The 18,001-nt window shown below is 40.7% G+C and overlaps 1 protein-coding gene across 6 annotated transcripts in view; it reads left to right on the forward strand.

Annotated features, from left to right (window-relative positions):
- Positions 1-17,801, forward strand: part of DNAJC27 (DnaJ heat shock protein family (Hsp40) member C27) — a 34,959-nt gene extending 17,158 nt beyond the window's left edge. For all 6 annotated transcript variants that reach the window (XM_066386320.1, XM_066386322.1, XM_066386321.1 and 3 more), the window contains 3 exons: positions 585-707; positions 2,656-2,816; positions 14,094-17,801. In XM_066386320.1, coding sequence (XP_066242417.1) covers positions 585-707; positions 2,656-2,816; positions 14,094-14,226 — 417 coding nt within the window. In that variant the 3' untranslated portion in view covers positions 14,227-17,801. The remainder of the gene's footprint in view (positions 1-584; positions 708-2,655; positions 2,817-14,093) is intronic.
- The last annotated feature ends 200 nt before the right edge of the window (positions 17,802-18,001 follow it).

Below are 18,001 nucleotides of genomic sequence, written 5' to 3' on the forward strand. Positions count from 1 at the left end.
AGAGTACAGCTCTGAGTTTTGGGGAACAGATAAAAAGAAAAGAAAAATTCCTTATGTGGTAAATAGGAACCAACAACTTTTCAAAACATATATACCTAAAACTAGAAAAATGAAGAACCCTCAAACCTGGTCTGTCAGGAGTTCTACCCTTTTTTGTGCCTGGTGCCATACTTGAGGAGTGACACGTCACTGGTTGCTGAGCAGGAGAGATGGAGCCCAGTCATCACACTATGATCTGATTGGAGGAGAGGTAGTAGTTAGGTGAAAGGTGGACTACAGAAAGCTATAAAAAGCAGCCCATAGCCCCTTGCGTGTGGCTGATGTTACAACACCAGCATTCAGAGAAGTGAGCAGCAGTTTTCTCAAGAGATAAGGTGGGAAGTGTGGTAACAGGCACTTGTTTTGTTTTAGAAAATCAGTTCAAATTTAATATTAGTAATTTTTTGGTCTCTTTTGGTCCTGGTAATTTTATGTACTAGTGCTGGGCTTCATTTAAGAATAGTAAAGAATTTGCAGACCTCAACTGGCCCTTCTCCAAGGGGACAAGGTTGGCATCTTCTCTGCCCCTCAATTTGCTATTTCAGATTGATGGTACCAAGCACCGCTGTGTGGATGAAAGTGAAGGGCGCCTTTGGGCCGAAAGCAAAGGGTTCCTGTACTTTGAAACTTCAGCACAAACTGGAGAAGGAATTAATGAGATGTTCCAGGTAACCCAGCATTTTGTTGTTTTAGAATTTGTGTCAGGGCTGCCCATGCCAAGTTTTAGTTTAAATTATGGAAAACAAAAAAGGAATTTCTTATTAGAAATTTCTTTTCAGAAGCTGGTTAGAAAAAGAATATGAATACGAATATATGTGCATGAGTGATATCTGTCTGCTGTATTTTAGACCAGACCTGGGGAAATTCTTTAAAATATAGATTGCTGGGTTCCAGACCTACTGGAAACTCAATGTTGAGAGGATCCAGGAATTTATATTTTGAAAAGCTTTCTAGGTGAATCTGATGATTATCAAGTTTAGCAACAGTTATTATACACTTACTTGAGACAAAGAATTTCTTCTAAACTACAGTTGGTTACACTTGTATACATCACCAAATGGAAGCAATACTTTGACAGAATTGCCACAGGTAAGGTAATCCTCTATTGTAGCCCATGCCGGTGCAGTTAGAGATAGGAGGCTATCATTGTAGGGTCCAGCCAATCACACATAAAAATGAGGTCTCACCAATAAAGTAGGCGCCAGAAGGATGTATTCACATTGCAACCTGAATAGATGGTCACTTTTTAAAATTTATTAATCTTGAATAATTTTTAAGGAGAAGAGGCTATTTAAATACTAAGTTATAAAGTCAAGTCGACCCTTAATTATAGATCCATTTGGAAGTAAGTGGTGGCATGAATAATACATTTTTTTCTCAATAATATATCTTATTTTGGGAATTATTAGCATTTCAAATAATGTAGCTATACTGTAAAGAGTTGTTCTTAATTATTGAGTGGGATTTTACTTAATCTTTTATGCTGAATTTTCTTCTCACAAGCTGTCACCCCTCCTATTAGAAGACAGCTTTCATCCATGGCTGACAGGCTAAATTGGGCATCAGTAGCTTCTATTTCAAGATCAAATAAGGTTGATGTTGGTTTGCCATATTTCTGTTATTTTCAGTATACAGACCTATGTGGGTTTTACCTATATATGTGCAATAATTGTACTTAACCATTTGAGTAGTATTTTACAATTCTGGAGGAGTTTACATATTTCATCACATTGAAGACTCTTAATGTATGGCAGTTACCATTTTTATTTCAGATATGAAGGTACTTGAGAGTAGTAGTAATTTGTCCAAGAGTTATAAATATTAATTGTTAGAGATTAAATCAGCACTTTAAAGATGTTAGTCCATTCTCTTTTGGCCTCTGTTGTGTCTCATGAAATGTTAGTGTCTGTTCTTATTCTTACTCCTTTGTGTATAATGTCTTATTTTCCCCTCCAGCTATTTTCAAGAGTTTCTCTTTATCTTTGGTTTTCAGCAGTTGTGCCTAGGTGTGGTTCTCTTTATATTTATCCTACTTAGGGCTTGTCATGTTTCTCAGATTGGTATGCAGGTGTTTTTCATGAAATTTGGGAAGGTTTTTTTTACCTTTAATTTCCTCGTGTGTGTGTGAATATAAGTGTGTGTGTGTGTGTGTGTGTGTGTGTGTGTGTGTGTGTGTATGTCCTGTTTTCACTCTCTTTTCTTTCTGGAACTCCAGCTATATTTATTAGATGATTTGATTTTGTCCCACAATCCTTGAGGCTATGTTTATGTTTATTCAATTTTTTTTCTCTGTTTTTCAGATTGCATAGTCTTTATTGCTCTGATTTCAATCTGCTGTTAAATCCACTGAATTTTTTAATTCAGTACTTTTCAGTTATAGAATTTGCACTTGGTTCTTTTGTCTAGTTCCCAATTCTCTGCTGAGATTCTCTCTTCACTCATTAAGAGTATGTTTTCCTTACTTCTTTGCTCATATTTTTCTTTACCTCTGAAATACTTGTTTTATTATGAATTTCAAGAGTAATTGGACTATACTAAAATCTTTAAGTTGATATTTAAAAGGAATTTATATTTTCACAAAAATCAGTTCTACTGTGGAATGTGTTTTTTTTATAGACCTTTTATGCATCCATAGTTGAATTATGTGAAAATGGCGGGAAACGTCCTATCACAAATAACAGTGTTAGTTTCACCAAAGAACAAGCAGACACCATTTGCAGAATTCGAAGTAGTAAAAACAGTTGGGACATGCTGGGAGTCAAACCTGGGGCTTCAAGGTAAGCAGTACTCTATGATGTTAGTACTGAGTTTTGTTAGAAAGACTCAATTGTCAAAATTAGAGATACAATATATCTTCTTGTAATTGTCTAGAAATATAAATATGTGTGAAAATAGAGTACTTAATAATGCTCTTTCACTGAATTAACTGAATATCAGGAGCAAAGTTGTTTCTTTGTAGTGTATATGCATAAATACTTTCTGAAATTGTATGTTCTGCTTCTGTTGAATAAGAGGCTTAAAGCTAGTGTAACCTTAAAAAATACCTTATGAAAGAGAATTCATAAATTATAGAATTTTAGAGGAGGAAAGAATGTTAGCAATCAGCTTATCCAAACATTTCATTTTATAGCTGGGAAATTGGGACTAAGTGGGACTAAACATGTTCAGGAACTTCAAGAGTTAGTGGTAGAAATGGTTCTTGACCCTGAATACTGTGTGTGTGTGTGTGTCTGTCTTTCTCTTTCAAAATCCTGCTTAGTTTCTCATCTGTGTGTATTTACGTTATTTTATTTTAGCCAAAAGGATTATTTGGGAGACAAGGAAATACAATCACTACTCTTTGTTGCTTGTGCAAGAATTAATCGTCATTCATTATGGTTATATAACTTCTAGTTTTATTGAAATATAATTTACATACAGCATTGTATGAGTTTAAGGTGTACAGCAGTGGTAGTCAACCTGGTCCCTACTGCCCACTAGTGGACATTTCAGCTTTCATGGTGGGTGGTAGCGGAGCAACCAAAGTATAAATAAAAATATAGATTTAACTATAGTAAGTTGTATTATAAAGATTTATTCTGCCAAACTTAGCAAAAATCCGACATAAAGTACTTGGTAAGTAATTATTATTATATGCTTTAACTTGCTGTAAATCTGCTTTATAAATTTTATAAAGTAAAGTTACTTCCCTACTTTATAAATCTCCATTACTGTGGAACCGGTGGACGGTTAGAAAATTTTACTACTAACAGAGATACAAAAGCGGGCGGTAGATATAAAAAGGTTGACTCCCCCTGGTGTACAGCCTAATGATTTGACTTACATAGCTTGTGAAACAGCTACCACAAGTTTAGTTAATAGCCATCATCTCATACAGAAAAAAAGACAAGGTTTTCATTGTAATGAGAACTGTTGTGATCTATTCTCTTAAGAACTTTTGTTGTTTACATAACTTCTAATTATTATATACTACTGTTACTATGCACATTACAATTTATGAGTTCTCAGATCTTTTTATTTTGCAGCATAGCTTTCCTTTCCATGGTTCTCCTTTTCCACTTTTTCACCTTGATTTCCACCAAAAAAAGGTACATCTCAACAGCATTAAGTATCTCTTCTCCATTTTGCTCTTATAGCATATCTTTACGTCCAGAAGGAAAGAGGGAAAGGGAAGAAAAAGACAGTTATTGGTCACCCTCCAGTTGCCAGGATTACTGAGGATGCCTTAAACACATGAAGGCCTTCAGCTGGCCCCGTGTACATAGCACAAAGTTAACTGGTACTTCTTTTTATTTTTTCAGAAACAGAGAGTCAGAGAGAGGGATAGATAGGGACAGAGAGACAGGAACGGAGAGAGATGAGAAGCATCGATCATCAGTTTTTCGTTGCAACACCTTAGTTGTTCATTGATTGCTTTCTCATATGTGCCTTGACTGTGGGGCTACAGCTTACCGAGTAACTCCTTGCTCAAGCCAGCGACCTTGGGCTCAAGCTGGTGAGCTTTTTTTTTTTTTTTTTGCTCAAACCAGATGAGCCCGTGCTCAAGCTGGCGACCTCAGGGTCTCGAACCTGGGTCTTCCGCATCCCAGTCCGATGCTCTATCCACTGCCCCACTGCCTGGTCAGGCTAACTGGTGTTTCTTAAATGTCCTTTTAGACTTCCAGGATCTCATTCTAAATTCTTCCATTTCATCCTCAAGGGATATTGGCTCTAAAACTAAGAAACTATTACTTTACTTACTAATTAACTTAGAACAATATTTATTAAGGAAAAAGAAACTTTGGTTTCTTACTTATTCACTGTAATTCACTGGAATCAACCAAAATTTACAGGACCTCCATAAGTTCCATATCCATAACCAATATAAACACATACTTTCTGTTCCTCTGGGTACATCAAACTGATTTTGTATGGCATTCAGCACATTTAGGCAAAACCTAAAAACACTTTTTAAGTTATAGAGAATTTTAATGTTTGTTCAGTGCTGTTTACTATTCTTTTTTTTTTACATGAAATTTATTTTAACTTATTGTGTTTACATAGATTCTAGTGTCCCCCCAAATGCATCCTCTCCTCCCCTATGTGCCCCAGTACATCCCCCTTGTCACCCTCCCCATAATGCCCTCCCCTTTTCCCTCCAGGATTTGCTTTTCTGCTCTCCTCCCATCCTGTCATCCTATCATCCCCTTTCCCTCTGTCCACATTCCCTCTGGACCCTTTGATCTTGCCTTTGTCTCTATTCCGCTTCTCAGTTCATATTGTTCATCAGGTTCCTCATATGAGTGAGGTCATATGATATTTTTATTTCTCTGCCTGGCTTATTTCACTTAACATAATAGTTTCCAGTCCATTCATGTTGTTGCAAAAAGTTATACTTCCTTCTTTTTCATGGCCCCATAGTATTCCATTGTGTATATGTACCATTGCTTTTTAATCCATTCATCCATTGTCAGACACTTGGGCTGTTTCCAGATCTTGGCTACTGTAAACAATGCTGCCATAAACATCAGGGTGCATTTCTCCTTTTGAATCATTGATGTGGTGTTCTTGGGGTATATTCCTAAAAGTGGGATGGCTGGGTCAAAAGGCAGTTCGATTTTTAATTTTTTGAGGAGTCTTCATACTGTTTTCCACAGCGGCCGCACCAGTCTGCATTCCTACCAGCAGTGCAGGAGGGTTCCCTTTTCTCCACATCCTCTCCAGCACTTATTCTGTGTTGTTTTGTTGATGAGCACCATTCTGACTGGTGTGAGGTGATACCTCATTGTGGTTTTAATTTGCATTTCCCTGATGATTAGTGATGTTGAGCATTTTTTCATATACCTATTGGCCATCTGTATGTCCTCTTTGGAAAAGTGTCTATTCATTTCTTTTGCCCATTTTTTGATTGGATTGTTTGTCTTCCTGGTGTTGAGTTTTACAAGTTCTTTATAAATTTTGCTTATTAATCCCTTATCAGACATATTGTCAAATATGTTCTCCCATGTGTGGTTTGCCTTTTTATTTTGTTCATATTGTCTTTAGCTGTGCAAAAGCTTTTTAGTTTGATATAGTTCCATTTGTTTATCCTGTCCTATGTTTCCCTTGCCTGTGGCAATAAATCAGCAAATATATTGCTGCGAATGATATCAGAGAGCTTACTGCCTATGTTTTCCTCTAGGATACTTATGGTTTCTTCACCTACATTTAAGTCTTTTATCCATTTTGAGTTTATTTTTGTGAATGGTGACAGTTTGTGGTCTAGTTTCATTTTTTTGCAGGTAGCTGACCAATTTTCCCAATATCATTTTTTAAAGAGACTGCCTTTATTCCACTGTATGCTGTCACCTCCTTTGTCAAATATAAGTTGTCCATAAAGGTGTGGGTTTATTTCTGGGATCTCTGTTCTGTTCCATTGATCTATATGCCTGTTCTTATGCCAGTACCAGGCTGTTTTGAGTACGATGGCCTTGTAGTATAACTTGATATCGGGAAGTGTGATACCTTCCGCTTTATTCTTCTTTTTTCAAGATTGCTGAGGCTATTCATGTTCTTTTTGGTTCCATACGAATTTTGGGAATATTTTTTCTATATCTTTGAAGTATGTCATTGATATTTTAATAGGAATTGCATTGAATTTATAAATTGCTTTGGGTAATATAGACATTTTAATGATGTTTATTCTTCCTAACCATGAACACGCTATATACTTCCACTTGTTTGTATCTTCCTTGATTTCTTTTATCAGTGTTTTATAATTTTCCAAGTACAAATCTTTAACCTCCTTGGTTAAATTTACTCCTAGGTACTTTATTTTTTTGTTGCAGTAATGAAGGGGATTGTTTTCTTAACTTCTCTTTCAGCTAGATCATTGTTGGTATATAAAAATGCCTCTGATTTCTGAGTATTAATTTTATATCCTGCCACCTTGCTGAATTCATTTATCAGGTCCAGTAGTTTTTGCCTGAGACTTTAGGGTTTTCTATATACAATATCATATCATCTGCAAATAATGATAGTTTTACTTCTTCTTTTCCAATTTGGATGCCTTTTATTTCTTCTTCTTGTCTGATTGCTGTGGCTAGGATTTCTAGAACTATGTTGAATAAGAGTGGTGAAAAGGGGCACCCCTGCTTTGCTCCTGATCTTAAGGGGATTGCTTTAATTTTTGCCCATTGAGTATGATGTTGGCTGTGGGTTTGTCATAGATGGCCTTTATAATGTTGAGGTATGTTCCCTGTATTCCCACTTTGCTGAGAGTTTTGATCATAAATGGGTGCTGGATTTTATCAAATGCTTTTTCTGCATCTATTGATATTATCATGTGGTTTTTGTCCTTCCTTTTGTTTATTTGATGAATCACATTGATTGATTTGCAAATATTTTACCAGCCTTGCCTCCCCAAAATAAATCCCACTTGATCATGATGTATGATTTTTCATATATTGCTGGATCCGGTTTGCTAATATTTTGTTGAGAATTTTAGCATCTAAATTCATCAGGGATATTGGCCTTCCTTTCTTTGTGTTATCTTTGCCTGGTTTTGGAATCAGAATTATGCTCACCTCATAAAAGGAGCTTGGAAGTTTTCCCTCCTGTTGAATATTTTGAAATAACTTGAGAAGGATAGGAGTTAGTTTTTCTTTGAATGTTTGGTAGAATTTGCCTGTGAAGCCATGTGGCCCAGGGCTTTTGTTTGTTGGGAGTTTTTGATAACTGTTTTGATCTCATTTGTTGTAATTGGTCTATTTAGGTTTTATGATTGTTCCAGATTGATTTTTGAATGATTATATTTTTCAAGGAATTTGTCCATTTCACCTAGGTTGTCTAATTTTTTGGCATACCATTCTTCATAGTATTTTCTTACAATCCTTTGTATTTCTGTTGTGTACACTGTTACTTCTCCACCCTCATTTCTAATTTTATTTATTTGAGTCCTTTCTCTTTTTTTTCTTGGTGAGCCTGGCTAAGGGTTCATCAATGTTGTTTACTTTTTCAAAGAACCAGCTCTTGGTTTCATTGATCCTCTGTATTGATTTTTTAGTCTCCATGTCATTTATTTCCACTCTGATCTTTATTATTTCCTTCCTTCTACTACCTCTGGGCTTTACTTGCTGTTCTTTTTCTAGTTCTTTTAGTTGCAGGATTAAGTTGTTTATTTGAGCTTTTTCTAGCTTCTTAAGGTATGCCTGTAACGCTATGAACTTACTTTTCAGGACTGCTTTTGCTATGTCCCACAGATTTTTAGTTGTTGTATGCTCATTTTCATTTGTTTTAAGGAAATTTTTTATTTCTTCCTTGATCTCATTGTTGACCCATTCGTTATTTAAGAACATGCAGTTTAGTTTCCAAGTTTTTGAGTGTTTATCAGTTTTTCTATTGTAGTTGATTTCTAGTCTTATGCCATTGTAGTCAGAGAAGATGCTTGATATGGTTTCAATCTTCTTAAATTTGTTGAGACTCATTTTATGCCCTAATATATGGTCTATCCTAGAGAATGTACCATGCGCACTTGAAAAGAATGTATATTCTGCCGCTTTAGGGTGAAAGGTTCTGAAGTTATTTATTAAATCCAGTTGATCTAGTGTGTCCCTTAATTCTGTTGTTTTTTTGTTAATTTTTTTTCTTGAGGATCTATCCAGTGATGTTAGTGGGGTATTGAAATCCCCTAATATTATAGTATTGCTGTTGATCTCTCCCTTATATTCATCAAAATCTGCTTTATATATTTAGGTGTTGCTATATTAGGTGCATAGATATTTATAATGGTTATCTCTTCCTGTTGGATTGCTCCCTTTATCATTATGTAGTGACCTTCTTTATCCCTTACTATATAGTCTTTGTTTTAAAGTCTATTTTGTCAGATATAATTATTGCTACCAAACTATTTTCATTTCCATTTGCATGAAATATTTTTTTCCATCCTTTTATTTTTCAGTCTATGTGTATCTTTTGTTTTGAGGTGTGTCTCTTGTAGACAGCATATGTGCAGGTACTGTTTTCTTATCAGTTACCCTATGTCTTCTGATTGGAGAATTTAATCCATTTACATTTAAGGTTATTATCGATATGCAGTTGTTTATTGACATTTTTTAAAAGTCTACATTCCTTTTTTACTATATATATGTATTCCCCCCCCCCCCCCCCGCTTTGTTCTGTCTACAGCAGGCCCCTTAACATTTCTTGCAGCATTGGTTTGGTTGTGATGAATTCCTTGAGTTTTTTTTGTTTGGGAAGCTTTTTATTTCTCCTTTAATTTTTTTTTAAATCATTTAAAGACTTTATTCAATATTTTTTTCAGAGAGGGGGGGGGAGAGGGAGGTGGGGGAGAAGCAGGAAGCATCAACTCCCATATGTGTCTTGACCAGGCAAGGCCACGGTTTCAGAATTCAAACCTTCAATCTCAGTGTTCCAGGTCAACGCTTTACCCTACTGTGCCACCACAGGTCAGGCAATTTCTCCTTCAATTTTAAATGATAATCCTGCTGGATAAAGAAGTCTGGGTTGTAGGTTCTTGTTCTGCATTACTTTGAATATTTCTTGCCATTCCCTTCTGGCCTCAAGTGTTTCTGTTGAAAAGTCAGATGTCATCCTTATGGGGGCTCCTTTGTAGGTGATTGTTTTTCTCTTACAGCTTTTAATATTCTTTCTTTATCTCTTAGCATTGGTATTTTGATTATGATATATCTTGGTATGGGTCTCTTTGGGTTCTTTTTTAATGGGGTTTTCTCTGCTTCTTGAACCTGTGTGACTCTTTCCTGCATCAATTTAGGGAAATTTTCAGCTATAATTTCTTCATACAGTTTCTCTATTCCTTGTTCTTTCTTTTCCTTCAGGAACCCCTGTTATGCAGATACTGTTTTTCTTCATGTTGTCACAGAGCTCTCTTAAGAGTTTCCTCAGACTTTTTGATCCTCTTCTCTTTTTGCTGTTCTGCTTCCGTGCTTTCGCTTATCTTGTCCTCTAAGTTGCTGATTCAATCCTCTGTTTCATCCAGCCAGCTTTTAATTCCTTCCAGTGTAGTCTTCATTTCTGATATTGTGTTTGTCATTTCTGTCTGGTTCTTCTTTATGATTTCCGTGTCCTGTTTGATTCTTACAATTTCTTTATTGAGGTGTTTATTAAGTCCATCCATTGTAGCTTTGAGATCCCTAAGCATCCTAACAATCATTATTTTATACTCTGCATTTGGTAATTTGATTACTTCCGTTTCATCCAGAACTTTTTCTGAGGATTTGTCTTTTTGAAGCATATGACTTATGTTTCTCTGCCTTCCCATTGTTCTGTGTATGGCTTGTAGGCTTGTTCCAGTTGTGGTCTCCTTACCTAGTAGAGCCACTTTGAAGTCTTGATTTGTTTGTTTTCTTCTCAGTTTTCTTAACTCAGTGGTAATCTTGTTTACTGATCTCAGCAGGGGGCTTATTTGAAACTGTATCCAGGATTGTGGTGAGTGTAACCTCTGAGAATCTGTAGGCATGTTCTGCTAGCTGTTCTCCAGGGGCAGGGAGCTTTCTCAGCTTCAGTAGGAGGAGGTGTATCTCAGATCTCCATGGAGACCTGAGTTGCTACCCCTCCTCCCCACTTCCTGCTTTCAGCTGTGTCTTTTGCGCTGTTTGGAGCTGGAGAACTTTCTGGAGGTGGGTCACCCAGAACCACTTTAGGCTTGTGCTGTGTGGAGTGACCAATCCCCGCCCCCCCAGCTATGGCCGCCTCCACACTGGATGACTCAGTTTCTCAGGTCATCCCAGGCATTCCTCTGCCAGTCACCGTCTGTGTTGCTCTCCCCACTTTCCTTTTGGAAGACAAGCCCATTCTCTCAGCCCTCCTCCTCCTCCCCAGAGCCCCAAGTAAGTGGCTGTGAGTGATATTTTCTGCTATGTCCCTTTAAAGCACCCCCGCCTCTTCTCACTCATAGGTCTTTGCTCTTCTCCCCCCTCTCTCAGTGCTTTCCATCTGTCTCCTCCAGTCTGGATTTCTAGGCTGGGTTTCTGGTTCTGAGACTGAGGGCCCCTGTCTCTTGGCGTTTCTCTTCTTGTAATGAGAGCCCTTCTGGGCTCTCAGCCTCACCCCCCCCTTCTCTCCTGGAAGCAGCAGAGCCCCCACTATGCCTCCACACTCCCTACCAGGCTCAGTGTGGCTTCTTCTTTGCTCCTTGGTTTTTGAGACCTGTTCTTTTAGTCCAAAGTTGGTTTTTCACACTGATTGTTCCTAAGTTAATTTGTAAGCCAGTTTGGTGGTGTGAGCTGGGAGTCTGTGCGTCTGCCTACTCCTTGTCATCATCTCTTTACTATTCTTTTTTTTTTTTTTTCATTTTTCCGAAGCTGGAAACGGGGAGGCAGTCAGACAGACTCCCTCATGCGCCCGACCGGGATTCACCCGGCATGCCCACCAGGGGGCGATATTCTGCCCCTCTGGGGCATCACTCTGTTGCGACCAGAGCCATTCTAGCGCCTGAGGCAGAGGCCACAGAGCCATCCCCAGTGCCCGGGCCATCTTTGCTCCAGTGGAGCCTCGGCTGCGGGAGGGGAAGAAGAGACAGAGAGGAAGGAGAGGGGGAGGGGTCGAGAAGCAGATGGGCGCCTCTCCTGTGTGCCCTGGCCGGGAATCGAACCCGGGACTCCTGCACGCCAGGCCAACGCTCTACCGCTGAGCCAATTGGCCAGGGCCACTTTACTATTCTTGAACTTTAAGAAAATCTTCATCTTCAGTAGAATTAATATATTTCTTACATACTTGACTCAGTCTTGTTTCTCCAGAATTTTCCTTGAAAGTCCCCCTTGCTACCCAGAATTCTTAGTGCAGAGGACCAGGCCTCACTTCTACCCCCGAAGACATGTTCCCTCAGGGAGCAGAGTGGCGGGAGGGCCCTCCTCAGGACTCACCCATGGGGAAGAAAGAGGATGCCATACCTGCCTCCAAGACGTCTTTTAGGGAGAATGTGATCCTTGTTAGCTAATATCAAAATTGTTGATGTATAAAAGCTATAGGCGGCCCTGGCCGGTTGGCTCAGCAGTAGAGCGTCGGCCTAGCGTGCGGAGGACCCGGGTTCGATTCCCGGCCAGGGCACACAGGAGAAGCGCCCATTTGCTTCTCCACCCCTCCGCCGTGCTTTCCTCTCTGTCTCTCTCTTCCCCTCCCGCAGCCAAGGCTCCATTGGAGCAAAAATGGCCTGGGTGCTGGGGATGGCTCTGTGGCCTCTGCCTCAGGCGCTAGAGTGGCTCTGGTCGCAACATGGCGACGCCCAGGATGGGCAGAGCATCGCCCCCTGGTGGGCAGAGCGTCGCCCCTGGTGGGCGTGCCAGGTGGATCCCGGTCGGGCGCATGCGGGAGTCTGTCTGACTATCTCTCCCTGTTTCCAGCTTCAGAAAAATGAAAAAAAAAAAAAAAAGCTACAGGCAAGATTAAAACAAGGAAATTCTGGACTCCCCAAAGAGCAGAAAACAGAAGAAACCTTATAATGTATGCTTAAGCTGTGAAGAACTGTTCACATGGTCCTGTGACCTCTGTCTCTCTGAGTTGACACATAAGACTTTTTATCACATCCAAGATCTCAAAGACCATCTCCGTGGGTTTGCAGAGCCAACCCGGAGTCCTTCTGATAAGTGATAAAGGAGAAAAGCGAGGGATTAGGGACAGACAGCACCATATCCAGGCTTATACTAGGAGAGCCCTGAATTACAAAATGAAGGTGGGCAATGAAACCATCTGGTAGGGACAGAGCCGACTGAGCAGGAGTGGCTGGGCATGGAGCCTCTCAGAGGCCTGACACCTGAGGATAGTGAAGAGTAGGAAGTTCCAGGGACGGACGGTCTCCAGGCCCCTCCGCAACCAGTTTCTGCTCATGGAGGAGCTCGGAAGCCTAATGCTCTCTCCTGGAGCTCTGCTGGTCTTTGGAGAAATACTCATTGTAACTGTTCCTCTCCCCTTTCCATGTCCCTTTCTTGGTCATTGATGTCACCATCTTCCCTAGGCCTCAGAGTCCCCATGACCCGGGACTTGTGTCAGCCCTTGTTCTTATATCATGCCCACCTGCATATCTAGCTCATCACCTGCTTCTGCCAGATCTTCCTCTGTATTTTCTCTTATCTTCCCTTCCACAAACGCTGTAAACTAAACTCTCATACTCAAGCTTGGGTTGTGGTAACAACCTAACAACCTCCTACCGGTCTCCTAACTTCAGGAAACAGCATTCCCAGCACCATTTTATCATGAAACGCCTACTATTGTTATTGTTTATCACAATGGTCGGGAACCTATGGCCTGCGAGCCAGATGTAGTTCTTTTGATGGCTGCATCTGGCTTGCAGACAAATCTTTAATAAAAAAATAATAACGTTAAAAATATAAAACATTCTCATGTATTACAGTTCATTCATTTCCTACCGCTCATGTTCATGGTTGCGGGTGGCTGGAGCCAATCACAGCTGTCCTCTGGGACAACACCAAATTTTTATTGGATAATGCATAAAGTACATGACTCATTCATTGTATGGCTCTCATGGAATTACACTTTAAAATATGTGGCATTCATGGTTCTCTCAGCCAAAAAGATTTCTGACCCCTGGTATCACATGCAGTTTTTCTGTTGTTTTGCCTTCACGGCCTTACACTTTCTGACCCCTGTTCCCTGGCCTGCTTGGTTTCTCGTGGAGCTGTATGCCGTGCACATGCTCTGTTCCCAGCCTCTGCCGGTTCTCCCACTGGCTCTGTATTTCCCCACCCTGTGTTCGAACCCCACCTTTCAGAGCTTCACTTCAGGGGGCCTGCCCTCATTGCTTCCGTCAGCAAAGACTGCTGAGTGCCTGCTCGGTGCCAACTGTCTGTTTTCATCTGATCATTTTTCTACCAAGCATTTTCTTAGTGTTTATATATTCATTTTGCATTATATATTTTTCTACTTGTATATACATTATATATTATTTGTTTGTTGTTTGTTTGTTTTCTAGTCCCACCTTTGGAAAGGGAAATAATTATTTGGGATATGCTTATTGCGAGAGGTATTACTTTATCCAAACCGCTAACTGCAGTGTGTGGGCTGAGCCTGTCACTGCCATAGAGCTTTGCTCCTTCCCGCAGGGATGAGGTCAACAAGGCGTACCGGAAGCTGGCTGTGCTGCTTCACCCTGACAAGTGCGTAGCCCCTGGTAGTGAAGATGCCTTCAAAGCAGTTGTGAATGCCCGGACGGCCCTGCTAAAAAACGTCAAGTAGGAAGTAGGAAACAAGACAGATCCGGGGCTGAGTACCAACAGACTTTCTCCAGCGGTGAAATAACCAACATGGATTTTCCGCCACAGAATTGTACTGCTCTTTATCTTCGTGTGCTGTCATTTGTAAATTAGTAATTCAGGTGCCTGTGACCATCTCACAGAGAGACGGAGTGACAAGAATCAGGTGCCACTTCACACTGTGGTTCATTTCATGTTTCCAAGTTGAAACCGAGTGCTCCCTTAGGCACCTCTCTCAGGAAAGTCCATGAGGTCTCTGGAGGGGGGGCAGGAGGACCTTTTCACCTTTTCTTTCTTTTTTTAATTCAACATTAGAGAAGAAAACAAGAAAAACAGAAGCAGATTCTATCGAAACCCCTGCAAGTTTAATGTGACCTCACAAGCAAGTTGCTCTTTTTAGAATGAGTTCCTCAGGTGGTATTTTAACCATCAACCTAAAATTAATGAACTCTTAGCAGCTCTTTACAGGTTTATGAAACAAATGCAATTCTGAATTAAGCGGTCCTTTTATTGACATTCGGTCTGTTCTCCTTCTCCGGCCCCCAGGGGGAGACAAACCTGTCCTAAGAGAAGGAAAACATGGGCAGCCACACTTCTGGGTCCACTGGCTGCTGCCAGCTGTGCTCCCGGAGCGGAGGCCTTGCCCTAGCTGGGACATGGGTGCTGGTTGTGGTAGGAGCATCATCACCTACGAGTCAGGAATCAGACCTGAGACAAGTGCTTGCAGGCCACACGATGTTGCGTGCGTCCCCAGGGGCACAGCCAGCCTGGCATGGGCCTGCCGATGCCCTAGGAGGGCCCCTTTGGGGGCTGCACCTTTTTCTGTCTCTGCATCATTTGCTGCAGACAGGTGGGAAGGGCGTGTGCTCCTCAACAAGCCAGGCCTCCTCTTTGCTTCCTCATCAGTGTTAGTCCCCTCTCCCCTCCTCTTGTTTTGTACACACCGCCTCACCATCATTTCCCTCTTCTTGAATCCCTTGCTCCCAGCCACTGCCTCCTCCATTCCCCCTGACAAGCCTGACTTGGGCCTGCCTGACCAGAGACAAGTATGGATCCTTCTGGTGCTGGTGGAGGGACAGACTGTAAAGCCTGTGTGGGAGGAATCTTCCTAATTTTGCTTGGGTTCCAAATTTCTGAATAGTAATATTTTTAAACTACAGATTATGAAAATTTCACATGGAGAAATACGTTGTCTTGCCATAGTCTCCTCCCCAGTCTCCAGGGGATGGAAGAAGGTCGCGTGTTGGACCGGCTTTGCTTTCAGAGCTGGTACAGCGGTTCTCGCTGTGGCTCTCAGCTTCGCCCTGGCTACGGTACGCATACCTTTAGCAGAGACCGCTCTGCACCCAGTGGAGCTTTAACATACCTAAAACGTTACTGTTCGTAACTTTTAGACAGCTATCCCGTGTGGATTGCCAGTTAGTGTACCTTACCACCGAAAGAGAAAAGCCACTTTCATTTAATTCAAGCCCAGCGCAACCTTCTGGATTCTTCCTCTCTCCAGACCAGCTGTGTTTGTGTGGCTGCACCCGGCTGCAAGGAGTTGGTTGTCAGGAAACGAGAGTGTTGTTTTCTAGATGAGTTTCATCTTGGTAATACTGAAAGTGTTCTCTTTGATGAATTGAGATCTGCGATACGACTTCTTGGGGGGGGGGGGGTTCCTTAGCTTTTTAATTTTAACTAGCTCTAGGACGACAGAATTCCAACCCCAAGTTCTCCTGGACCTAAATGTTGCTTAAGGCCTTTGTCATGCCTACGGTAACTGAACAGTGACCTGTTCCTGACAGCCCACCAAGTGTGTGGCCCTGTATAAAAAGCTGGTGCCAGCTTTTATCACTGCTGTTGAACACTGATTGGTCACCTCAGTCAATTACAGTGTGCAGATGAGCACATACAGGGGACAGTTCTCTAGGGCTTCCATTCATACCCTTATGTAATGACTAACTTGTTGAAATTTAGCCTGATCTTAATTCTTTGGTCTTGGGATCCAGCACCTTCCTTATGAGTGTTAGAGGTGACCAGGTACTACTTCATTTATGTATAACAAAAAACAAAACAAAAGAAGATCATTAAACTTCAGGGTCCTAGAATTTTTCTGACTTCCATAATTCTTGAGTGGAATATCAAAAGATAATGAAGCATGATCTGCAATGAAAAGTTTTTTAGTACTAACTTAATACAAACCTTTACAGACCTCTGTACGTTAATTTAACTTGTTGGTGCAAATATGTCCATTGTAGTTCAACCTTAAAATTATTCAGCCACTTAGGATTTAAAAATACATCAGTGAGAGTAACAACTAGCAGAAAAATTTCAATGGCTAAAAAAAAACTTTATAGAGAATCTTGTTTTTCAAAAAAGAATAAAAAGTTTGAACAGCTATTATTAAAGAAAAGCCATTTCTTCCACTCTGAGTCATCAAGAATTAACACTTTTAAAACTTGTTAGATATCCCTGGAGGCATTTCAGATTAATCGTCCAACCTACCCAACTACTTTAAAATACACCCTCCTTTTGTTCCTCTGTCCCCCTTTCCTGCCTCCTGTGAATTGATGTTCTCAGCTGTCAGCCTCTCTTTTCCTTCAGCATTGACCTTTCTCTTCACACCAGCGTGTCCGTGGTTCTGTTGGTCTGGTGACCTAGCCGTCCAGGCTCGGGGCGCGCTGCTCCCGCACAGACTGCTCTGGTTCTCCGGCTTGCACACTGTTTTCCAAGGCTCACATTTACCAAAGGAAACTCGTCTTGGTATGTTCTCAGCATTGAATTCTCAGCTGGTAACTATTTCTTCATACCCATAAACTAACACCTAATCTACTGTTAGTTAAATGAACCATGGATAAGGCAGCTGAGTTTCCGAAAGGAAACCAGAATTAGTGTGCAGCATCAGTAAGAAGCCGCTGTCCCTCACAGAACAGTGCCACAGGGGGAGGGGGCATTTCAGTCTCAAGTTAGAACGGGGGGCTGTGTGCACAGGTGTTTGACAGCGACAGTGTCCTCCTTCCAGGACATGTCAGTAGGTGCTGGAATGTCCCTCCCTTCTCCATGATACTCCATCTGGCTCACGAAGTCTGCCAATGATTTGGTAAAACTTTTGAACATGAATTTAGCTGCAAGGTATAACTAACCACCTTCCATTGTAAATTTTGCAAAGTAAAAGGGTTCAAACTTCTTGTGACTGGTATTTTGCACAATTGTAAGACATAGTTAATAGTATTTGTATGTTGGTTTTCCGTTAAACACCTCTAGAGAAAACAGAAGTTTAAACTTGGGAGGTAGATAACCATGTGTCTGACAAGCAGGGCAGTATTAAGCTGTGCCATAAAGCCCTGTTGGTGAATGGAACTTGTTGGAAAGTGGACAGTTTGGGTTAGTTCCTGCATTGATGTGAAGGCAGAGTCTCGAACAAACCTTTTGCTCTTACAAGGTAATTTACATATTGGCTTTCCATTGAAGTAACTAAAAATGTTAAGTCTAACAGCTGTTTATGTCTTGTATAGAGAGTGTCATATGTATTTAAGTTGTGTATTTTTATAAAGTAAAGCCAAATATCAAACACTGGTCTGTGGGCTGTACTTATTCATTGAAACATTGGTCTTTAACGTAGAACACTTTAGTCTAGAAGCTAGTGTAGGCCCTGATCCACTAAGTCCTTCAGTAAGACATCCAGCTTAGTTTTCAGTTGGTTATCAGTGCATCAGCCTAGTCTAACTTTATGAAGTTGTGATGGAAGCGTTTGATCTCTTAGAGAAAGATACTAA

The sequence above is a fragment of the Saccopteryx leptura genome, chromosome 5 (genome assembly GCF_036850995.1).
Source record: "Saccopteryx leptura isolate mSacLep1 chromosome 5, mSacLep1_pri_phased_curated, whole genome shotgun sequence".
In the NCBI taxonomy this organism is placed as follows: Eukaryota; Metazoa; Chordata; class Mammalia; order Chiroptera; family Emballonuridae; genus Saccopteryx; species Saccopteryx leptura.